General features: G+C 54.9%; 1 protein-coding gene across 2 annotated transcripts; it reads right to left on the bottom strand.

The window, feature by feature from the left end:
• Positions 1 to 1610: 1610 nt before the first annotated feature.
• On the bottom strand, positions 1611 to 24266 carry MFSD2A (MFSD2 lysolipid transporter A, lysophospholipid). 2 transcript variants are annotated; one of them, XM_067533934.1, is made up of 14 exons: positions 24004 to 24266; positions 21340 to 21465; positions 19479 to 19603; positions 12263 to 12386; positions 11638 to 11716; positions 10635 to 10807; positions 10012 to 10102; positions 7663 to 7784; positions 6783 to 6866; positions 5328 to 5411; positions 4757 to 4869; positions 4122 to 4265; positions 3168 to 3344; positions 1611 to 2315 (listed from the first exon to the last, which is right to left on the bottom strand). In XM_067533934.1, exons 1-14 carry the CDS (start codon positions 24094 to 24096, stop codon positions 2255 to 2257), a joined length of 1596 nt encoding a protein of 531 aa, XP_067390035.1. In that variant the 5' UTR covers positions 24097 to 24266; the 3' UTR covers positions 1611 to 2254. The 2 variants fall into 2 exon arrangements, with proteins under 2 accessions (XP_067390035.1, XP_067390036.1); XM_067533935.1 differs by lacking the exons at positions 19479 to 19603; positions 24004 to 24266 and having other exon boundaries at positions 21340 to 21459.
• Between the last annotated feature and the right edge of the window lie 473 nt (positions 24267 to 24739).

Genomic DNA, 24739 nt, shown 5'->3' with positions numbered 1-24739 from the left:
CTCCCCCAGCTCTTGTCATTTCTAAGGCTGCCTCTGTTAGCGGCTCCTCCTAGTCATTCGGCTGAGCCTACAGGCATTTCTCCTGACTCCCCTGTTCTGAGCCCATTCCCTACCCCCCTGCTCCCCACTCACTACTAGTTATCCACAAGCCGCTCTCTTCTACCGAATGGTAAAGCCTGATTTTGGTTAGTAGCCTAGAGGCTCTTATCAGCCTCCGGCTGCGAAACAAGGCAGCTTTCCCCAGGGCTGCTCCCACCCAGCCTCAGGTGCAGCCTAGGTCTGGAATTGCACACAGCACCACCTCAGCCATCATCTAATCAGTCGCCCTGGGTCCAGATCTCCAGCCTTTGCACTGCTCTGGCTGCTCCCTTCTGCTAGATGTTTAGTTTTTACTCACGCAGATTCTTGGCTGGTTGCGGGGCCTGTTGCGCATTCCCAGTGAAGCCCTAATCCCTTTTGCTATTTATAAACCCAGCCGCCTTTGTTCTATATTTGAGTGCTGGAGTCATTCACCCAATCCTACCACTCAGCTCCCTCTGGATTCAGGCTCTGCTCCCTCCCCCACTAATTTCTTGCCATCTGTACACTATTGATACAGTGCCAGAAATATGCACGCTCCTTACCCCAGAGAAAAGGCAGCCCCTGTCCTAAAGAGCTCTTGCACAGTGCCATGGCTATGGCGTAGCACAAAGTTCAGCCTCTCTCTCAGGTCCCTTCTTCACTTGCCCCCTCATTCCCTCTTGCTTTGCAGGCACTCGGCCTCTCCTGCAGCACTGGAGCCTATGTTGAATTCTGTCTCCTGCCCCCACTGTAGCAGCTGTCATCCCATCTCCTCTGAGGAGCTGAATCACATTAGTTAGCCTTGAGTGCATTTCACCTGGCTTGGCCCTCATTAAAAACCAGCATCTTTATCAGGCTGGAGGCTTCCAGCTTGATTGCTGCTCATTCAGATCCCACTGCCTGGCCTTGGAAGAGACCCAGACCCCTCCCTGCCTCTCACTTTCCCCTCTCTAACCCAGGGGTGTGTAAACCTGACGGGCCTGTTTGGGGTTTGCAAGACTCAACGTTCACACAGCCCTCACCAGTGCTACAGCACCGGCCCACACCTTGTTTTGTTGGTCCCCAGCCACCGTACCCATTTCCAGCCCCGTGTTAAGAATGTCTGCAGCTAGTTCCTTTATTACATCCCCCAGCCGCCCAATTGATTTTTAGAGGAAAAAAAAGAACAGGAGCTTTGTTGGGTTCCTCCAGTGTAGGCGGTGAGCAGAGAGGCAGAGGGTTGAGTATGTACAGCACGTTCAAAATGCCATGGATTAAGACATTCCAGGGCCTTGGGCTGGGGGAGAAGTCACTCCTACAGCCTCGACAAGAGGAGGAGAGGAACTCAGGTCTGGAGAGCTGGAATCTAAAGGAGTCTAGTTCTGCATGGAGGGAACTAGGAATTCATCCAGTTCACTAATATTTCTGCCCTGAAATCAGCCTTCCATCTATACAGAAAGGGTGCCCGTGTGTCCTGCGTGGTAAAGCAGAGCTGGCATCCTCTGCCTCAGTTACTTTGTCCTCACAAGGACAGCCATGGGGGGAAAAAATATCCAGCACACCCATCCAGGTGTCGTTTCCCCACTTTTATGTAAATTAATATTAATAGTTCCAGTGTGGTTTCCATACAGACATATACAAATAGGAAAAACAGTTTTCTATTTACAACATCATTAAGTTATTTAGTTAATTAGGCTCTTTATAAAAGACAGTTCTTTCTACATTAATGCCTTTTTGACAGACAGCATAGCTGAGTTCCTCTCTGGCACATTCACATTGACAGTGTAATGTACACCAACAGCATCACACGGGTCCACGAGTGATCCGGAGACCGTACTGCAAGGATCGGTGTCATATTCAGTGCCTGCAGTGCCCAAGCAATCAGTGAGTGAGAGGCAGACAGTACGTGCAAGTCGACGGCATGTTACGAGCAATAGCGTCATGGCCCAGGCTGCTGTGCTCCGCAGACAACATGGCAGGTGGTTTAGTGTTTGTTCGTTAAGAGGCACATTAGTACAGCACTGAACAGATCCCGTGAATGTACACCGCCGGCACTCTATGGATCCATGCAACATTCAGCTCAGATGCTTCAGAGCCCTGCATAGCATGGCACCAGCCTCTCCAGGAGTCCTGGGTAATGTGCTCATTCAGCAGCCACACAGTCCAGTTCCCGAAGAAGCCCAGTGTGTAAACAGTGGATGGAGGGAAGCCAGGGTCACACAATGCTGGCGAGTTCCGTGGAGTCTGAGTCCGAGCTGCTGCTGTTTTCCTCATCCCTGGGGAGGGAAGGATTGGAGAGTGTCAGACAGGAATGGCCCCCTTCCTTCCAGCCGGTATGCCAATGCAGAGAGAGCTCTGGGCTTTCAAGCGAGGGCCAGTGAGCCAGAGGGGTTAGAGGAGGATTCCTTCCCCATCACTATCCCTTTCTTAGTTGCTGGATGGGAACAGTGGGGCCAGTTACCCCATGCCCCATTCGATGCCAACATCTCAGGGCTCTGGAGTGTCCACCACCAGGGCAGAGGGGACTGTGCTTTCCCTCTCTAGCCCCATTCGGTCCTGGCTTCTCTGCCCAGACTACCAGCAGGGTGACAGTCAGGAGAGCAGTTTCTGCTAGGTGGACACTTTTCCCTTCACTAGGCACGGGATGGAGACCCACCCACCCACCCGTCAGCTCTGAAATACACAGCTTTTGGTCACCACTGCCCTCGGGCAGATTGAAACAGGGACCTGCTGCCATCTTAGAGCTATGCACCCGAGGCAGATCATGGCTGGGGGAGTCCTGCTCCACTTCTAGTAACATGTATGTACCTGGCATCTCACAACGCTGCAGCCCTAAGGGGCCACCAGCTGGGTGAGGCCACTGAGTAGCGCGGCAGCTGTCCCTTTCGCAGGGCGGGTGGTGCTTTAGGGCTGCAGGCGTTCGGAGGCTAGCTGGGCCTCAAGACTAGACACCCCCCTTCCCCCCAGCCTCCCAATGACCTGCCAAGCCAGGGCAGGCTCTCACACCACTATAGCTGGTCATGGCCCTAGTGAGTGCTTCAGCATTTCCCCTTCACTCTGCTGGAACTTCCCCAGCCAGATGAGTGCAGTCCTTCCCCCGCAGCAGAGAGGCCCGTGCTAGCCCTTACCTTAAATCCTGCAGGGCCTTCTTGTTTTTCCTCCGCCTGTCCTCGTCAATGGGGTACAGCTTGAACAGGAGCAGGCCCAGCAGGATCAGTCCCACTGGGGCGGCCGACACCAGCATCTTCAGTGTGAAGTTCACCTCCTCGGGCTGGGAGCAGCCCCGGGTCTTGTACCCTGCAAAGCTGAGACAAGGAAAACGGATGCAAGGCTATTACCAACCTCTGACCTCTGCCCCAGCCCAGTTTAGCACCCCAGAGGAGCACTGAGGGGGAAGATTGGCCGAGAGCGAGCTCCGGATTCCCAGAGGAGTCTCTGAGCCAGTGTTCGCTGCTTTAACGCTGTATCACCTCCTCCAAAGCAAACAGTCATCAAGCTCACAGCTCTGCCATCTGTTCTGGTCCCCGATGGAGCACTGGAGAAAAGCTAGCCCCAGGGATTAGGGAGTCAGTCGGGGCCTTTGGTTCAGTTCCCTGCTCCACCACAGACATCTTGTGTGAGATCTTGAGCAAGTCACTTAGCCTGGCTGGGACTCAGTTCCCCATCTGTGAGAGGGGGGCTATAGTACCACCCTGCTTCCCCAGGGTGTCGGGATAAGTCAATCAAAGATTGGGAGGGGCTTTGATGCTATGGCCGCAGGGCTGTATAAATACCAAAGAGAGAGTGCAATGACTGCAGGGGGCTGGGCCGGTTCCTAAGCGTGCTCCTTTCACTGCTTATTAACTGTAAATGTGAATGAGCCTCTCTCTTCTCACACGAAAGCTGCAGGGAAGATGCATCTGGAGCTGCCTTCAGGGCTGGCCTCTGACATCTAATCCCAATTCCTGTGGGAGTGTGTGGCTAAAGATGGAGAACTTCCAGACTGCAGGGCCTGAGGGAGGCCTTCCTTCTCCAGCCCAGCTACCAGCTCTCCTAATGAGCCCCCCCCACCACTTCTGGGCAAGTGTGCAGAAAAGACTTACTCTAAGCTGAGCGTGGAGATCCCCAGAGACACCCCAGAGGCAAACTTGGTGAAGAAGACATAAAAGGAGAAGAAAATAGCTTCATGGCCCCGGGAGCCTGGGTGCTGGAGATTGAAGTCGTCTATGACGTCCGGCAGCATGGACCTGTGTGGAGAGAGGAGAGCGTGAGAGCCTCAGATAGAGGCTAATGAGACCCTCAAGTCTTCAGGGAAGCCCACGTTTCCCCTTCCAAAGCAGAGACACGGGAGGTCCCCACACCCACATTACAAACAAATCCTCTCCACTAAGAGCACAGAATTCTCCTGGGGCAGAGACACGCCAAAGAGCCACAGATGGAGGGGGTTACCGTCTTACTGAAAAGGCAGGATGGATCACTTGATGATTACCTGTTCTGTTCATTCCCTCTGAAGCACCTGTCCACTGCCAACAGACAGGATACTGGGCTAGATGGACCATTGGTCTGACCCAGCATGGCCGTTCTTATGCCCACAATGCCCTACGTACTGACAGCAGGGGGCTCAAGACCTCAGCGAGCCCATCCTTACCCTGGATCTAGAGACATCAACCAAGACGTCTGACAGCCTAGCTGTGACAGAGCATGTGAGATTGCCAGAGCCCTGAGGCCTCACACTCACCACGGCAAGAGGAAGGCAGCAGCGACGCTGATCCCAGCTGCGATGGCCACAACGTAGGTGACGATCAGGTTACTCTCCAGAACGACGACCATGATGAGGAAGGGGATGGCAGACTGCAGAGCCAGGAAAGAACAGAGGTTTCACCTCACCCATTGGGCAGCCTCTAATCAAGATGGACCTGATGAGCCAAGAGGCCTCTCCCCATCTTCTCTGTCCTGCGAGTGTCAGCACTTGAAGGTGCTGGCTGACCATGTAGGATCTAGCCACAGCACAGGCAGCAATAATGCAACCTCTCTTATGCTGTCCCACCAACAGACCCGCCACCCTGCCCTGGAGGGCCCACGTCCCGGGCTCAGAGGATAATTCAATCTCCACGACCCAGTCTGTCCATGGCCTCTCAGCTGTGACTACCAAGAAGTGGAGAGGCTGGAGAATGAACATCTGGTCACTAGAACTGCTGCCTAGAGGGGTGTGGTTTAAATCCCCCACTCTGGCCTTTCCCCATCTCCACGTGCTAGGATTCCCTACGAGACTCTCCGCCCCTCTCCGTGACCCTGGGAGACTGACTCACCGAGATTCCAACATACACAGCCGTTTTCTTCCCAAAGTGTATGAGAAACCATTGCCAGAGAGGGATGGTCAGTGTGGCAGAGAGCTGCGAGAGAGAGAGAGAGAGAGGAGAAGACTCGTGACTCAGGCCAGCCAGTCTCCGGAGAAGCCTGGTCCACTGGACAAGTCACATGTTAACCTTTAATGCAGCAGGAGTGGGCTATCAGCCTGAGATCAGGCCTGGATGCATGAGGGAGAAGCCAAATCCATCTTTTGCCTGTGGTTTGGTGCCCCCTTGGTTCTCTCACTCATCCACACAAGGGTCTAGCCACAAGACCCGCCCCCCTTGCTCCAGGGACCTTCTCGAAGCCCAGCTCCTTTTTTGAATCAGCCTCGCAAAGCCCTGGGGGCTCATCCCCAGAGGGCAAGAAGAGAGAGTCTATTCTGGACCAGGCTGGGTGAACATTCGTGACAACGTTGTCAGGCGGCTCGAAGAAAAATGGCCCCTGACTTGCAGGAAGCCAGCCCAGAACAGCAGAGACCCAAGGCTCTGCAGCCAGAAACCTGACCAACATCCTGGACACGAGGGGCCCTGGGCAGACCAGGCGCCAGGCCGGTGTCTTTGTGGGGCCGGGGAGGTGCATTCGGTTATGGGATTGGTCTCCTGCCTCCACTGCATTGAGGCCTTGTGTTTCTTTAGAGCAAGGGGCGGGTTTTCTGTCTTTCAGTTTTTCTTGCAGGGCAAAGGATTTCACGCCACAGTGCTTCCCCGACCCCCCCCCCCCACTCTTCCTCCAGCCATCAGCGTGTAAAGGGTTCCCAGACAATCCGCGTGGCTCCCGCCATTCAGCGCCTCCCTGAATGAGCACTCGGCTCCTTCCCCCCCCCCCCACCCCCCATGAGAGACAGAGAAGTGGCCGGGTTTGGACAAAGGGCCCGCACGGCTTTTATTCTCCCCGCTTTCATGGTCAGCTTCAAATGCAGACAAAGGACTCGCTGTTCTTGCCAACGGGCCGTGTCTTTCCAGGAGCCTCATTAAGTAACTCGTTACCCTTCCCCCCACTCCAGAGGCAGTCTCCAGTCACCTTCCCCCACATGCCAGGCTCCTCCAGCCCTGATCACTCCCCTGCTTCTCACCTGGGGCCCCCAATCTCTGCTTTCAGCTCTTCGACCACTGCAGTCAAGTCTCCCCCAATGCTCCTACCTCCTGCCGGGTGCCATGATACTACCCCCACAAATCAATGGCCTCTAGTCACCAGAGTGGGCCCGGAAGGAAGGGATGGCCCAGTTAAGGGGACAGCGATTATTATTCATCATGTTTATTACTGTATTGCCTAGGGATCCACGGAGATCAGGGCACCATTGTGCTAGGCGCTGTACAGATGGCGTTTCTACCTCAAAGAGCTTACAGTCTGCATAGCCAAGGCAGACAGGGGTGGGAGAAGGGATGCTGTGTACACACACATTCAATACATACCATGATGGCCAGGAGGATGTTCTGAAACTCGTTGCGGAATCCCAGGGTGTACGTACAAAACAAGGCGAAGTTCCCTTCCAACAGCTGGAGAAGGAAACAGACATGAGAGGTGAGTAAAGCAGAGCAGGGAGATGCCCCAGTCCAAATTCCCTTTTCCAGGTGGAAAATGCACCAAACAGCCCCCCACAGAGAAGTCGGATTCCCTGCAGACCCCAGACCCACCCCACTGGGAAAACGCTAAGTATTCTAGCTGGACCCAGTGCATAGATGGATCCAAGCACTGACGTACTCCAGGCTGGGGGCTGTCCGCATGCAGCCTGCTGCTGCAGCCAGGCCTTGAGTATATTGTAGCGGGAGTGAAATTCCTCCCTCCACGGGGAGTCAGCAAGCAGGTCTAAGATTCCAACACCTCTTGCCTCAATGCACCAGATCAGGAGTCCCCTCTCTGGGCAGAGATTGCCCTGACCCATCAGTGAACAAGACAGGCCAGCAGAGCGGCAAGGCCAAAGAAGGGTTGACAGGCCAAGCTTGCAGAAGGGCAGAAGCTGTGGACAGGGCCCTGGCACTCACATCATGCCTCCAAGAGGACAGGAAGGGGGAAGGATAATGCTGGCAGAAGAGAGCAGGACACAGGAGAAAGATGGAATACGGATTCAGTGAGTCCCCTGAGCTGAGGAAAAGGAGTGAGCAGGTCCAATCCGCAGTCACCAGCAGCATGGAGAAAACAGGGAGGCCCCACGTATTTCATGCCACCGCCCACCTCAGCTGCTGCAGGAGATTCCAGAGGTCTCGATGTAACCTGCCTCTGGGCAGGATTCTGGCATTTGCTGACATATTCCGTCCCTGAGCCACAATGCTCCTCCCTGGGCGGTTTCCTTACCATGAAGGCGAGTGAGGTGAAGAGGAAGCCAGCAATCAGCTTGATGTAGGCACCGTGCTTCATCACCAGCTTCAGCCCCTGGAAGAAAGAGATGGGCTCACCCGACTGGAGCGCAGCGGCATCTGGGGAACAAAGGAGGATCAGTGGGTGGTTAGAGCCCAAGGAAAAAAAAAAAAAAAAAAAAGACGTTTCTAAAGTCACCCTAGTGTAAGAGCCCCAAATGCTACATCATCACTATTGGAAACCAAAGTCTTGGGGCCCATTACTGCACTAAGTGGAGTGTGAAAAAGGCCTCTGAGACTCAGCATTAGCCAGTATCAGTCAATGGCACCTCCCTGGACAGTGATCTTCCTAAGACACCCATCCATCCTCACCACTCCTATAAGGCAAGTCCCCATCAGCCCCATCTTATCAATAGGGAAACTGAGGCACAGACCAGCTAAGTGACTTGCCCAAGGCCACACAGCAGGCTAGTGGCAGAGCTGGATTCTAAAGTCCCCAAGAGTACCCAGATTTCTGCTCCCATTTGTCCCAGCCTCAGCAAAACACTGCTCCAGCGCAGCGGTCCTAGTCAGGGAGAGGAGTGTAGGATGAAACAGCTGGACTCAGAAACAAATCCCCCTCCGCACTGTTATCGCAGCCATGGAATAGTCCGAGTCCAGCCAGCATATTGGAGGCTAGACATTGTCAGCCAAAGCCAGGCAGCAAAACATTTACACGGCTTAAATACTGGACAAGAAGACAAGTTCCCCCAGCCAGTTTCCTGCAGCAACAAGATCCCCTGGAGATTCTCCAGTGAGATGTGACGTCTTGCCACTGACACAATCCTTCCATGGAGGTTGCCACACAAGAAATTGGTCTCTGAAGCTGCCTGACCTGCCCCCCCCTTCCCTCCTCCCCCACATACACACTCTGTACCCATCCTGGTTTACATTAAGCAACTCCCACTTGCCCTAGTTTTGTCTGATAAGCAGGTGTCAGCAGCACCAGCGGTGTAGGGTGGGGGGGGGGGGGGGGGGTGTGTGTGTGTGTGTGTGTGTGGAGGCACTGGCCCTTCACCAGACACAGGAGGGGCACCCCTCAGTGTCTCCCCCTCCTGTGTGTCATGAAGGGCTGGCCCAGCCCCCCTCCCCAGGACGGGGTGTGTGTGTGTGTGTGTGTGTGTGTGTGTGTGTGTGTGTGTGTGTGTGTGCTGCCTCCATCCGAGCCAGCACCGGGCTGCAGCAGGTAAATGTGGGAACCAGGGGAGGGGGGGGCGCGGCGGTGTGGTGGCAGAGCCAAGCCTGTATTTGCGCGCCCTCCCCCCCCCCCCCCCCCCCCAAGCCTCACGTCTCCCCCTTCCACAGGTACAGACCTCCCCCTCCCCAGGTCAGCTGGGGGACGGCACCGGGACCCCTCCTGCCCTGCACATGGGGGGGGGCACGTGTGAGGCCTGGAGGGGGGCGCCGGAGACCCTCCGTACGCCACTGACCAGCGCAAGATGAATAAAGCCAGGAAGAGTGGAGTGGGAGTGACAAGCACTTCAACTCCCAGGGAGAGTTGGGATCCACGCATCGAACTGGGTGGGGGAAAAAGAAAAAAAAAAACCAAGAACCCGCCCAGCCCAGCCCAGCCCAGGAACCTTTGCGTTCGCACTGCGCCCAATAGAAAGCAGCTCCCCCGCCCATACCCCTGAATGGAAACCTCCCCACTCCAGGCCTTCATTTGTGTAACGAGTGCCCGGCCCTCTGCTCTTCATCCTGGAATGTGTTGGTTTAGCACAGACGCTGCAGGACTGACAGCGTCCCCATTTCGTAACACACTGAAAGTTCTCCCTTATTCCTTCCCCGATCTGAATGGCTTAAGGGCAGCGCTGGGCGTCGGTGTGGGGTATGTTTAGTTAGCGTGGGAGGGAGAGTGCCTGCCATGGGAGGGGCTGTTTGAAGAACTGCCTTCCACACACACACACACACACACACACACACACATCTCAAGTTGAATGGCTCGGATTACTTCAGTCAAAAAGGCACGTGGGTCACAATGGGGCCCATTTAAAGAGATCATCATCAAACATCCTCATCTGCTCCTGACTGGCTGCTTAAAGCCTGGCCCTCGCATCACCTAGAGCAGGTGACACCTGCTTTTCAGAGGAATTCCCTTATTTCCCCTTCCACGTTTGTTCCCCACTTTCCGCCCGTATCACTAGGGGAGAGACGCATAGCTAGCAAACCATTGTTCTAACCCCTCTCCAGCAGGTGAGATGACCCACCCAAGTCCTACAAGGTCGATCCTGCCCCACTGCTTAGAAAACCCTTCTGGACGCTGGACATTGCAAATAGCCATTGAAGGGACCCCGCAGCCCGCGCTCACCTCGTTTCTCCCGCACGCCCAGCGACAGGACGATGGCGCAGAGGATGTAGATCCCGCCAATGACTCCCGCTGCGACCATGTACGCGTTTCTCTGGGCAAGACAGAGGTGGACCCAGTTAGTGAGGCTGCTCCACTTCTACCAGCCTCCGTTGGGTCTGGACGATGGCACAGTCAGGGCCGTGCCTGCACCAAGGGAACCACATGGAGCTCTCACTACCGTCCTTGCTGGGCAGTGGGGCTACATCAAAGTCTCCCTGCTCCACCCTGGGTGCCAGGGAATTCTGAACAATGGACTTCCCACTTGATAGTCAGTTCTCACCAGAAACTAACAGACCATGCATCCTACAGGGAGCTGGACTGGCGTCTACAACAGGATCCAGTTCCTGGGACCCACCAGACTATCATTTTTCAGCCCTAAACCTGCTGCATGGAGATAGGTCCCCTAAATCCCTTGGTTACAGCAGCTAGTGGCCCTCACTCAGCCTGTAGGGATTTCTCTGGAGGTGGGGCGAAGCGACAGAGTACTCATGCCCATGACATGCTTTCCTGCTTCCAGAGTCTGGCTGAATCAGCACGGGCGGAGCTGCGATAACAAAAGCAGAGCCACGGTGCCACAGACCTACCGTGTCCGTGATGGAGCTGGTGTGGAGAGTAATGTTCACCTCCTCCATGGCCACCGAGGAGTTGGTTACACCCAAGAAGCTGGCGTCCTGAATGCACGGCGCGTGCGCCTTGCCCACGATCTGCCCCTGGATGGCGGTGCCCAGCACGGTGCCCAGCACTTCCACGGTCATACCTGAACAGAGGAGCCAGGCAGGTCGTTACCGCGCCGTCCACGTCAACGCCCTGGCCCCACAGAGCGAGGAGAGCAGTTACGGAAGCCTGCTTCTCCAGGCAGATGTTGGCTGGCTACAGATTCCCAACATAAAATCCACAAAGCGATTCACTGCGCCCACCCAGCCAGCGACGTGAGCTCAGCGTGCGAGAACAGTCGCTTTGACGGATCTCCGAGTGCTTTACAGACAAGGCTCTCCCTTCCCCACCCTGTGGGAGGAAGATACTCTGCTGGGGAACAGACGCGCAGCGAGGTGAAGGGACTTGCCCCGGGATAGCGCAACAGCTCAGGGGCAAGGCTGAGAACACAACCCATGAGCTCCTGATTCCCAGTCTCCTGCTCTAGGAGTTATCAGCCGAGTAGAGTCCCTCGAACCACTCCAGTCCAGACAGAGTCATGCCACACAGCTGGTTAGACGTGGACAAGAACCAAGAGTCCCTTTAGTCTAGTAAGAGGGAGCTGGTAGCTGAGGGCTACAGTGTAAGAGGAGCAGATCGGCCTTTCACAACAGGCTCCTCATTGCTTACGAGCACATGTGCACAAACACACTCCCTGCCAGTGACACACGGCTAGGTCTGCTGACGACCTGACATGCCCTGCAGGAGCAGCGAGGGACACACCCACACACCTGCACACCTAGCGGGTGGGGTACACAACGGAGAAGCCTGCTGCTTCCCAGCAGCCACCCACCAGGAGCACATTTACTTCTGCAACTGCATCCTAGCTCCAAGCCATGGGAGAGGGGAAAGCACTGACTCGGCACTTGTAAGGGAGAAGGGAAGGGCTCTTACGATAGGCGGTGGCAGAATCCCGTTCGCTCTGCTCCCTGCTGATGAACATGGTGAGCGCTGAATAGGGAACATGGAAACACTGCAACGAGACACAGGGTGGAGGGGGAGAAAGTTAACCCTTGAGTGCAAGGACATTGATGAATTCCCTTGACCTCCATGCTATGGACCAGAGTGAGATGCTTCCAGCCAGCCATAGGTCAAGTGGGGTGGAAAATTTTTTCGCAGAAAGGAAATTCCATCCAGGTACAAACTATACAAAGAGGAAAAGGGAATCCACGCTCCTCTAAGTACCATTGCCTGTCACCAGGCTCCCTCCCTCCCCCCAGCGCTGGCTTTGTAGGCATCCCCCAAACTGCTGGACGGAGGAGATGAGCAATGACTGGTCTCACCTTTCCAGTCCCAGCAGCAGATCAGCCAACAAGCGTGCCGCTGACCACGGGGCCGGTCTGAGTTGTACAATCAAGACCGGGAAACCCAGATGATGCTGGCAGCCCACGGACAGCCTTTACAGATGCTCTTAGCATCTCGCTCCTTTCAGGACAGCTTATGTCGAGCCTGCCTTGTGGCACCGCTTGAGACAAGGTTGACTTCTTCCCCCAAGGAGGCGCGCAGAGGGCTGACTCACCGTCACAAGGGTCTGGAACGTGCAGTAGAAGAGAAGATACCACATCACTTGGCCACTGGAGATGTCTGGCACAAACCATACTAGGAAGTAGGAGATCACAGCAAATGGAGTGGAGAAGATGATCCTTTGGGGGATGAGAGAGGAAAAAAAAAAGAAAGTCAGCATGAACAGTGACAAGCGCCCACACGTGCAGCAACTGGGAGGATGCAAGGGTCTTGATCCCCAAACTGCAGGATCCGAGCCGGTTCAAGAAGCCATTCCAGCCCCTGGGAAAAAATATTGTGCAACTGAGTGCATTGCATCAGGGAGTTTGCTTCTGAGGTACCTTGCACGGACCACCATGGGAGACAAGATGGTCTCGTCGGACCGCTGGTCCATTCCATGGTGATAGGTACTTAAGAAATGCAGAAGATGCAGCCGTTCTTATGGGCCGTTCTAATCAAACAGGAGCAGCTGGGGAGGTGCAGGCAGAGTGGGAACATGGGAGCTTCCAACAGGGTCCTCCAGCCTGACCGATCATGACCTTTCATGCTTTCCTCCTGCCTCCACCTCACTACTGAACGCCATGCCACAGGAGCCCTGTGGGTGGATGTGGGTCCCATGTTGCCCTAATATCGTACGGTGGCTGAGGACCACCCCCACAGGCAGATTCCCCTCCCTGATTGGTGGCTGATGACTCAGGGTGCAATTAGGCATCCAACTGTCACGGAAATTCAAAGGGATCTGGGCATCTAAATCCCTTAGGCTCCTTTGAAAAGCTTGGTCTTAAATCTTTCCCCTGCTCCCTCCAAACTCAGTGCTGCAGCCCTGATCTCAGGCCCCATGGCCCTCTCCACAAAGCGGCTATTTAAACCATGACAAAAGTACAGAACTCCAAATCATCCGGGATGGGGAGAGAGAAGAAAGCAGAGAGATAAAGAGCTGGCTAGGTTTTGCAGAGAAAGGCTTTGATCTCAGAGACCAAATTCCCTGAATGGAGCAGCATGGGTCTGCTGGGCGAACAATGAGAGGATGTCACGTCAATGGTTCCTCGACTTGGGAGGAGGTAAAATGATGTGGGGCTAGAAAGAGGTGAGGGATGGGGCACGGCAAGGAGTGAGAAGCCATCTGCTCCCACAGAACAAGTTTAAAGGATTTCGGCTGTAAGCTCTCTGGGACCCTCACCTACTGTTGTATACCCCAGTGGGGCCCCGATCCCAGTTGAGACTCTAGGTGCCCCCGTCACATAAACAGCTGGGAGAGGACCAAGACTGCTCACCAGCAGAAGCAGATCAGCCTCCGAGCGCTCTTGTAACTCTCTGAAGCCGGATCCTCCCCTGCCCACCCTGTCTGTGCAAGATGGAGAGAAACTGACCCATCTCCACCTTTGGCTTCTACTCCTGTGCTTGTCTCTCATCCAAGCCAAGCAGGCGGAGATGCAAGAGCTTGTTCAGCAGCCTTCCCGCCCAGGCTAAGTGGCATGCAGGAGCAGGGGTGACCGAACCAGTTAGAACAGCAAATCCTCCCTCCGCATCCTAGCCGCCCGGAGGCTGAACAGTGAGCGCCCTGGCTTGTCTTAGGAGTGCAGGGCGGCAAGAATCCCCAAGCGTTTACACACACCCCTATCAAGCCTCCAGCATGAGGGATGGTGGATCGTGCCTGGTTCCCCCCCCCCAGTCTGAGACAGACCTTAGCAAAAACAGAGTTAAAACTTCAGACCCAAGAGACTAGCCGGCTCGTTCCTTTGATCCTTTCCAAAGCGAGGAGAGAGGGCGGTGGAAGAGTCAGCAAGCCAGGACAAGAGTCGGGTGCAGGTTTCAGAGCCCAGATCCTCCCTCTACCCATCAGAGTCAGCTCAGCAGACGGGCACTATCTGACGACACGGCAGCAGCTCGGAGGCTGGGCACGGACTGTCGGCCGCGACACAAGCGTTTGTCCTTTTCGCTCAGTTAAGCCCCTCATAATCCCTGTCGCCTGGAACAAGTGCTTGGGGAATATCCAGCCTTTCCAGAGGGGCTGGGGCTAATTGGTGACTAATTACATGGAGATTAAAAATCCCACAAGTGTGGCCCTACCCAGAGAGAGCAAGGGAGATTCCCCCACATCAAGAGAAGAGTGAGGCCCCCCCCCCCCCAAACTTCACAATCAAGTGAAGGGAGTGATTCTTCCCCCACCCACACGTCCCCTGCACAGCGAGGACAGACGGACAGCTCCAAGGGACCAGTTGGAGTCCAGGCAGTAACCAGGTTAAGGCCTGCACGGCTTTCACTTTCCATTCAGGATCACCTTATCACCGATGGGCCTGTGGGGGGAAGTTCAGAGGGAGGGCATGCCTGTGACTGCACCACCAGCAATACACATGCCAGAGACTAGCAAAATCCCATTGCAGCAAGAATTTGGTACCTTGGCCCTCCCATTTTTCTGGGAAGGGAGGAATAGCCCCCAATAATTGGGGGGCAGGAGGGAAGCCGTTTCTTCTTTTGGAGTAAAGCCCCCCCTCCACCCTGAACGTTGCAGCTAGGATAGATCAGTCGCCTGGGGAATTGGAGCCATAGACTCACACTGCAGGAAGGCCTAGAAGGCTCAGATCAGACCCAGAGCCCCACGGGGCCGGGTTTGGTAGGTACGGATTGACAGCCCCCGCCTCATGGCGTTTACAAGGCAAGAGGAGTTCTAGAGAGGAGGAGGATTTAGTTTTCCCAATGCTCGGGAGAGGAGAACGGGTCTTTCCTGTCTGGATTGACACTGCAAGGCACAGAGTTGAATTTAAACTCCCGGGGGGGTGACACACGGTCTCTAAGCACACCTACAGCAGCCACGCTGGGGGAGGAAATACATGACCCAACAGTCACATTTTTCCTTGTCTGTCATTTCCGGGGAGGGGAGGGGACAATGCGATGAGGAAGCCCGAACGCAGTGGAAAGCACAGAACCCTGCAGTCACTCCTCTCCCATCCCGTGTTCCTCGCCTATCGCGCCTTCTCGCGCACGTTGAGTCACCCAAAGTTTCCACCAACGCGTACGCAGATCCGACGTTACAGGCGTGAGCTGTTCCCACACCTGCTGCACCCACCCCTGGGACGGGGGGGGGGGGGGAAGACGATGACGGGGGACCCATATGCTACAAGGTTACAAACAAAGTTACATTTCCCACCTCCGCTGGGCAGACACTTCCTCCCCCCCCCCCCAAACACAGGAGTCTGGCAGCTGGGATTAGAGCCACGTGCATGGTCTGTGCAGCTAAGGAATCAGTCAGCCCAGCCTTCCTCCCACCCCCAGCCACCACCCATGCGGACGACTCCTAGTAACCCCAGTCCAGGCCTGTGCCAATTAGCAGAAACATCTGAAACAGACTAGACCAGGCTGTGCTACACACCCTGTCTCCCCATTGGCCAAGTCGGTGTGGCATGTTCCTTAAGCGGCACACCCCCCTCCCTGAACCTTTAACTGTTTCCTCTGCTTGCCAGAGTCATTTCCTAGTCATGGTCCAGGGAGGGCTGGGAAACGGGACCTTGAGTCATCTGCACCAGGGCGCCGTAAATAAATAAATATAAACAAAGGGGGTGCTCAGAGCCCAGGAGTCATCCAGAGGAAGCAAGAACAGGGCAGGGAAAGATCAGAGTGAGCACATGGCGGGCTGGGCACAGCCGTTAGGGTGACACTTCAGGGAACAGAGGAGGCGATCCCTGTGGGCTGAGGATGAATTGGGAGCCACAGGGGAGGACATGGGGAATCCAAGGCGAAGAGGCCAAAATGATAACACAGAGGCTAACAAAGGGGATCAGAGTTCAATTATAAAAATACTAGGATCCCTGTCAAGCCACCGTATAGCTTACAATTTGATCTGGGATTCAGGGGGACATAACCCCACCTTGTCACCACACTCGGTGGGATTACAACCAGGTAGGTCTCACTCCTTAGATGAAAAGGGCACATCTGAGAAGGATCTTTAGAGTGACTTGCCATAAATTCCTTGGTAGATCTGCCTTGTTTATGAAGCAGGTAATCAAATGCTCTTGACAGGTAATCAGGGTCATTAAAGCAAATCAGACTAATCAGGCCAAAGAATTAAGTGTCATTCCTATTTCATAGATAGGGAAACAAACACAGGCCAGCCCTGCTCATGCACAGATATTCCTGTTCAAGTCGGTGGGATTGCATCTACGGGTCTAGCTATTTAGGGTCACTAAAAAGATGGCACAATTGGGCCCTTAGCTGCTTGCCCAATGAAACAGAGCAAGCAAGCGTAAAAGCCACGAATAAAAGCCACCATGCTCAACAGGACATGCTGCTTCCCCACCACTGCAAGAGGCAGGAGTCTTAGGTCTAAGGCTCAGTAAAATGTTACGGGTGCAAGAGGAATGTGACTATTAAGTCCCCTGCGCCATTTCTCCCCACCCCCAGCCTTAACGGCACAAGACTGTAGAACACAAGGCGACTACGTCTGTCTATAGGTTCCGATACAGAGCAATTAAAGAACAGCCCTTCCCCGGCTCTCCTTGGAATACACCCTGCGCTCGCTAGCAGCCATTCCTCTAATTCCTAGGAGCTCACAACCCAGGCAGTGGGGAGGGAAACTATTTTTGGTCTATGTATGAAGCCTGGTTTAGATCAGCAAACACAGACCACCACATTTTTCATTAGAGCCATTCCAGGAACCCCAGGGAGCAGAGGGATATAATCACTGCCTGTAGGGAAAGGACCATGTCCCACTAATTTCCACCTCGCAGTCTCCTCCCCTCCCATCCCCTTCTCTACTTCACGTCAGCAATCCCGCAGGGTGTCCTGGAGACAGACATTGGCTCTTTAGCCACAGGGCAGATGCAGAACAGCAAACCCAGAGAGCCCTCCCCAAGGGGCAAGCAGGTGGAGATCAAGCCCCCAGAGACAGTCCTAATTTCTCTGCCAATGCATAATGGTGTTGTGATACCTGCCTGCTAGAAATCGGGTGGGGACCAGCTCATTCCACAGAGACCAACGAGCCACTCTGTGGCAATGGTTGTCAGTTGCTAGCACCCTGCACCTGATTCGAACCTGTACTCCTGGAAGGGGAAGGGGCTTTATCCCTCACCATGCTCCCAGTCCCCAAACCAGATAGCTCCTATCCACTCTACCTCCTGCCTCTCTTGGCTGTATCCTATCCCTACAAGTGCTTGGAGTTCCACTCTGCAAAAGGGGAGAGCAGAGAAGAGAAAAGTGAGACCCTCTAGCTAGGAAAAAGAGTGCGACTATTTCAAGGCAAGTCCTGTCTCCAGTTGCTGTCTCCCCCCAGAATAAGCTGTGCAGCACCTGGCTTCCTGCAAACCACTGACCCTGGCTACAGAAGTAACAGGTGTGTCAGCAACAGACGTGGCTGCACCCCTCAGCCCACTGAACGGCCAGGCCGAGTTATTCTAAGACAATACTGCAATGCCACCTGTTGCTCCAGAGACAGGCCTCTCCCCTTCCAGTAGCAGAGCTGCTTCAACCCCAATCCAGGGCAGATTCTCCAAGAAATGACCTGAACAGAGAGCCAAGGCTCCTATGGCCCCCGACACCCAGCAGCACACATACTGGAACAAAGACCTGCGGCCCCTGCAGACCGTAGGGTTTAAATGGGGACAGCCCACAGCAGCACCTAGGGGACCTGGTTCTGTTCTCAGTGACACTGATTTTACATCACCAGTAGGTCGCTGCCTTCGGTGGCGTTACTCCGGATTTGCACAAGCGTAAGTGAGAAGAGAATCAGGTGCGTGCCAGGGTGGGGTCGGGGGGGGGGGGGAGAGGTTGGTTTTAACAGATGCTTTCCATCAGTCTTCTACGTCCTAGCCAGACCCCTCCCCACCCCCATCCTGCCAAGTCAAAACAGCTCCCCAGAGAGAAACACAGTTAAAAAGCTCCTCTGGAGAAGAGGACTCAAAAATGGGCTACAGAGCATCCAGTCTCCCCCCACGATCCACACAGCAGCTCTGGGGGGTGCCTGCACCGAGGACGTTTTCCAGAGAGCTCCCTCCCACCGTCGCCCGCACAGAACCAGCTCTGGCGTTGGTAGGGGTTCTGGGAGTCCATGGGGCTCTGGCTGGGTTTGAGATACTGGGCCAATCAGACACACGGGGCTGCTGGCGCCGCTGAACAGCCAGGAGCAGCGGTGAGAAGTTGTGTGTGTTCCTGTCATGCAGACGCCTCCCCTGGCCGCTCAGGCAGGCGGAGATAAAAGCAGTTGCCAGGGGTGGGGCAGTTACACCTATTAGCACTTCTCCCCAGTTGCAAAGTCTGGGTGTGTCTCCACACACAAGGCAGACAGGGACCTGCCCCTCCTCTCACCCCAATGAGATGGCCCAGCACTGCGGGGAAGGAACAGAACACACTGTGCCTTCCACCGGACGCTTGGCATGCCAATCTATGGAGGCGGGTCCCCTCTCCAGCAGTCCTACGTTACAAAGCTCTGTCTGCCCCCCTCCGTGTTCATGCAGCACCTCATGCAATGAGTCCTGCTCCACGACTGGCACCACCAGAGTACAGGATAAGTCAGAGCCAGGATTATGTAAGAGTCAGCTGGGTGCTCAGGAGGGCAGGGAGGCATGCCCACCTCTAGAACAGTGCATCTGAGGGGAGGAGAGAAAATTCACGCTGAAGTGCCATCAAAGAACGTATCGCGCAGTGCAACTGGCAGTCCTGGCCCCTGCCCCACACCAGGGGGGTTTCCACGCTCACACTGCTGCACGTGGGTTGATAACCACAGCAAGGCATCCAGCACAGGGGCTGAACGAGGGTCGTTTGCAGGAGACAGAGGCCCACCTAACAGTCGCTCGCTGGGCTCCCCGATTCCCACACTACAAGGTTTCCCCACTTGCCTCTCTGGAGGCTGCGAAAGGCCCAGGTAATAGAGCTTCCCTGCGGGTCCCTAGGGCTTCCTCTGATCAGTCAAGCATCTTTCACCACCTGTGAAGCCATCCCTGGATTACTCAGTCCTCAGCTGACTGCCAAGCGTCCATTACATTCCGTGCACTGCACAGACCGGAGATCTATTCCCAGCTCGGACTCGCTGTGCAACTTTCCTGTGCCTCTGGCTCCCCAGACGCAACGTGGGGATAACGTTAACCCTTCTTGGAGATCTGCAGCTGGAGTGCATGAGGCAAGTGCAGGGCCCCCAACGCACACCTCAGCTCTCTAGAAGAGCCCCAGAATTCTGACCTGAACGGGCCCCTGCCGTTGGATCCCCGGCTAGTAAATCCCCAGCTCCAACAAGCTTCCCTTACCAGGGCATCAGACGTCCAAAACGACTCCAAGGGGTTTTACTGATGAAGAAGCCCACCATGGGATCGGTGATAGCATCCCATGCTCGACCCACAAAGAGGATGATGGAGGCATAGAAAGGGTCCAGCTGTCATAGGAAGAGGAGACAATTCACTTTTATAGCCTTGGAAAGAAGACGGAGACCCCATGACCCCTGCGCCCCACTGAATGCTTTCTCTGCAGATCTGAGCCTAGACCTTTCGCGTCTGGGAATGGAGTGGGTGCATTCATACCCCTCCTCCACATGCTGCCAGGGTAGTTCAGAGGCAACGGGACCCTCAGGTACCTCTCAGTCTCTGAGATGGCTACCCTAGGTGCTGGTAGAGGCAGCCTGCCGCTGGGAGTAGGATTTCAGTCCATCCCACGTGAAACTCCTGGCAATCTCATTGCAACAGACACCAGCTAAGCACCTCAAGTGTCAGCTTAAGTCTGTCCCCGGCCCAGCCCCCCCCAATCCCATTTGGAGATAAGGAAGTCGGAGAAGCCATCACCTTTCCAACCCGGCATCTGCCATCCTCGCTACTTACAGAACGTGCCATAAGCATTGCAGCAATAGCTTCCTTCCCCACACCACCCCCATCACAACATCAGCAGGAAAGAATACAGCGCGCTCTGCAGAGACCAATCCCAGCACTAGACACTACATCAGCACCAGAGGACAGTCCAGGCCCAATACTCCTACTTTGCATGCATAGAATACATGTCATTAGAGAGCTCAAAACCCAGAGAGGTGGGTCAGTATTATCCCATTTTACAGATGGGTAAACTGAGGCACAGAGCAGTGACGTGACTTGCACAAGATCACACAGTACATCGGTTGCAAAGCGGAGAATAAAAACCCAGGAGACACTGCCTCCCAATGCTAGCAGCTGTAAACCCAGCTCTAAGTCCTCTAAAGAGATCACTCCAATATAATCTATGCTTCTTTTTTTCTGGAGGGGAATTTGGTAGCATTTTAGAAACCTACAGCAGAATGTTTTGACTTGAGGCACTTAAATCCATCTGTAGGCACCTGAATTTCTGGTCACGTCCCATTGCCATTGTGGGAATTCTGCACTCAGCAACTCAAAAAGCCCACCAAGCTACTCCTACCTCCACGTGAAAACAAAGGGTCACATGACTCGTTCTGAGCACCCTCGTTTGAAAAGTGCTTTTACTTTTTATGGAAACCTTCCTCACTAGAAGCCCCTCTCAAAGTGACTCGACACTGACTGACTGAACAGGACTCATCTAAGATGTATTCTAAGACTCCTTTATGCAACACTGAAAGTTACTACATGGGAAAGCCCTGGGGAGGTTCTCTCCATGATTCATAGCAGCTGAATTCACCCATCACAAGAGCACCTTGTACTTAAATGCCCCACCTCAGCATCAGCTGCCTCCTCCCAGCCATCAGCTGATTAGGGCAATGACTCTGAACAAGGCTTATACACCAGCAGCCTTCAATACTTTATCTCCTAGGAAAGGAAGCTCCTCAGTTCTAGCCAGACTGAGCCTGGCATCTCTCTGCTCAGTCACCTGCTCGGTTTTATACATAGAAGGGAGTCAGTCTGCTGGGTAGGCGTTAAAAAAAAAATCCATTGGGGACCCCCCCCATCTCTCTCCATCCAATACTTCTGCTGATAGAAGATAAGAGCTCTGAGCCTCACATCTGTCTTCATCCCTAGATCAAGTCAGTAAAAGTAGCCATGTAAAAACGACTGGATCATCACGGATGCGTTACAAATACCCAGATCAAGAGCATCTTATGGTTGCATCCAGGTAGGTATTCCCCTTCTGCTAGCTACTCAGCCCCAGGAAAGTAAGCCTGGCTGAAAGAATTACCTGTGCTACATCCAGCAAATAGATCTGCAGGAAAAAGCCGAGGGCACAGCCAGTGATTTGGTAGGGAGCGCCGCCGACCGCATAGCACAATTTGCTGCACACAGATAGCGTCTCTTTCCTTTCCTTCTGCAAAAGAAATGAAAGACAGTAGCTTAGTCACTCTGGTACCAGACAGTCAAATCAATAGCCACCAAGTTTAGAGAGTTTTCCCCCCTTCCCCAATCATTCTCCCACTTCCAACTGCAACCCAGGACGGCAACAGAGGCTACAAAAGGCCCTCCAGGCTCCACTGCAGATAAGGAGCCCACACGTCTCCTCTTCCCTGTTAAGAGCTGAACATGCCCTCACATTTCTGTTTTACAGTTCAGGACACAGTGAGTTTGTATCTGTTTACCCAGGGCAATATACAGTTCTTCCAAACTCCGCTCATTTCACTTCCAGTCCCCTGTTCTTACCACTAGACAGTACTGCCTTCCACAGTCAACAATCAGCATTTCTGACTCCACGTGCCAAGAAAGGGGAACACAGAGAGGAGGTTTCAACAGCCTGATTCAGTGGCTTTTAAGGCCCCACTAGCACTAAAACAACCTGAATACAGACTGCTCAGATCCTCTGCTTAAAAATCAGCCTGACAGACCACCCATCCTACTGCCAAACCATCCCCTCATCACTGTGTGCGCGCCTGTGTCTCAGAGGAGGGCAATCCAGAATCCACCCCAACTAGCCAGATCCCTAACTTTAAGCAGAGGCCTTGGAATTCAAGGTAGAGTCAAGTAGCATCCAAATAAGTCCCCCCATTACTCGTATTCCCAAAGGCAGTACTGTATTTAACTGCTTGTGTGCCCTTCTCAAACGATGGGCCTTACCCAAGAGAGGAGGGCTCCCCTGGGGAGGAGATGCTAATAGAGCAGAGAGCCACTAGGGAAGACAGCGACAGGTGGGCTGTCGAAAATTAATTCTGCAAAGGGATACCACCACCAAATTAGAGCTGCAGCTGTATCTAAACACACAGAGAGGAGAGACAAAGCCCAGGGGAATTTGAGTTAAATTAAAAGAGCCCGGAGGGAGATTCGATGGCACAGGCAGGATTCTCTAACAGGAAAATGGTATTGCAAGGAGTGAAAGAAAGTGTATTGACAACTTCCCTGGGGAAGAGGTTATTAGTTCATTGCTTTACCTAGCGCAGACCGTGGCATTACCCCTAGCAGTACAGTTGGGAGAGAATCATTGTTATCAATTGTGTTACCAGACAGCCTGTTATCGGACCAGGGCCCATTGCACCAGGTGCTGTCCAAACACGGCACAAAAAGACAGTGCCAGCGTACAATCGAAGTACAAGACAAGAGGCAACCGATGGACACAGACAAACAGGGGAATACAAGTGAACACTCAGACAACATCGGTTGCCAATTTTGGCTGGACATATTCCTGGAGGTTTCATCATATGACAATCTTTCATTCCTGGAAACTAGAGGACAATCCTGGAGCGTTGACAACCCTAGAGAGGCAGTCTATCCTCTGTAAGACTGAGCAGGCAACTGAGCATCAGAGACTCAAACTCAATAGCCAGCTGGGATGGTGATTCGCCGTGCGGCTTTGGGCAAGTTGTGCCGTGCCTCAGTTCCCCCCTTTTGTATCAAGGAGATGGTATTTGCCTATTTCACAGGGCTGTTGCAGGGATTAGATTATGTTTGCAGAGCTCTCTGAAGATAACAAGCGGTATATAAAGTGCTTAGTGCTGGCTTATCCTGTTAGGAGCAGGCTGGGCACACTCGGGCTGTGTGAGGTATCACACCACACCTATTTATAAGGGGCCCGTCAGATCATCCCCTGGTGCACCCAGAGGCTAAGTGATAACATAGCTCTACCCCCCCACACACACACGCCCCACCCCTCCCTCCCGGAGAGTTTGTCCAGAGACTGAAACTTTTGCCAAGCCCCAGGTCCAACATGACCAGAGCCTCCAACCACCGCGGAGCCTCCACCCCCGCCCCAGCCCCACGGGGCTCGGGGGACGGACGGACGGACATAGCCCGTTTGGATTCGTTTCCAAGCAGCTCTTGGAAGCCCCTCTGCCCACGGGGGGAGTTTCTCACGGAGACTCTCGGAGCCATCCTCAGCCCGCCCGCGTGTCTCCCCCAGGCCCCCTGCCCGCCCGCCTCCAGCCGCGGGGAACCCGCCTGCGGACCCCCCGAGTGCGGGCCGGGTGGTGGGGGGCGGAGGGGGGAGACCCAGGACGCGGCTCCTTTAAGAAAAGTTTGCCCTGGCCTCGGATGATGAATGAACTTGGGCTGCGGCCAAGGGCGAGCCGCGCGCGCGCTTCATTCACCGCCGCTCCGGCCCCGCCACCACCGCCGTCACCGGTTCGGATCCCGAGCCGGGGGCTCCCCAGCCCTTCCCGCCGGGGCTCCCCAGCGGGACCTCCAGCCGCTCCCTGCCGGCGGGGGCGGGCTCCCCTGCCCGGCGGAGCTTTTACCCGCCCCCAGGCGGGTCGGATCAGCGCTTCCCCGGCCCCAGGGCGGGGGCTTTTCCTGTGCCCAGCCCCGCGCCTCCCTCCGGCTCAGGGCCGCTTTCCTGCCCCCTGGCTCCCCGCACACGCGCCGGTCCCGGCGGATTCCTTCCTTCCTTCCTCCCCCCGCCCGCAGAAGCGAAGCGGTTCTTCACCTTGGGCCGCCCGAGCTCGTCCGGCTTCAGGAGGCTGCCGGGCGGCAGCAGCCCGGCAGACGAAGCGCTCTCCGCCCCCTCGCCTTTGGCCATGATCCTCCCCCGGCGGCTGCCGGTAGCGGGGCGAGAGCCGGCCAGCGTCTGCGAGGCGGGCCGGGGGCGCCCGCAGCGCCGGGCGCGGAGTTACTCGGAGCGGCCGCCGTGGATGAAGCAGGACGAATGAATGGGGCCGTTTCCAGGGCTGGGCTGGGGGGTGAATGTAACGTGTCGCCTCCCCCTTTTCAAGAGCCTCACCCTCCGGCCCGGCCTCCTGCTCCCAGCCAATCCCGGCTGGTTTCCCCGGCTACTCGCGGGAGGGATCGACCCCACCTCACACAGAGCCAAGGCAAACACAACCAGCCCTGCGAAGTGTTCAGCTCCAGGCAGGCGGCCGGCCTGGGAAATGTCAGCCCAAATTGCTGGGCAAATAGGCAGCTGATAGCAGGATCTTCGAGGAAGGGCCGTAAGTGCCGGGGATCAGCTCTGTTGGTAATAGACAGGCTGAGTCTGCTTTCGTTTACACCACTGGCGCTGGACTTTTCCAGACTAAGGGCTGTATCCGTCTCAGCAGTCTGATTTGTCTTGCATCCCCCCAAATTTAAACGTGCTTCAAAATCTGTGTGCTTACAAAATCAGACATGAACATACAAACGCGTCACAACAGGCCGCTATTATGGAAAATTGGCTTACCTTTCTC

This window comes from Emydura macquarii, unplaced genomic scaffold (genome assembly GCF_026122565.2).
Source record: "Emydura macquarii macquarii isolate MOO-44397 ecotype Brisbane River unplaced genomic scaffold, CSIRO-AGI_Emac_v2 contig_3348, whole genome shotgun sequence".
NCBI lineage: Eukaryota > Metazoa > Chordata > Testudines > Chelidae > Emydura > Emydura macquarii.
Note: the sequence above shows the minus strand (reverse complement) of the source record. Positions and strands in the feature narration are given on the sequence as shown.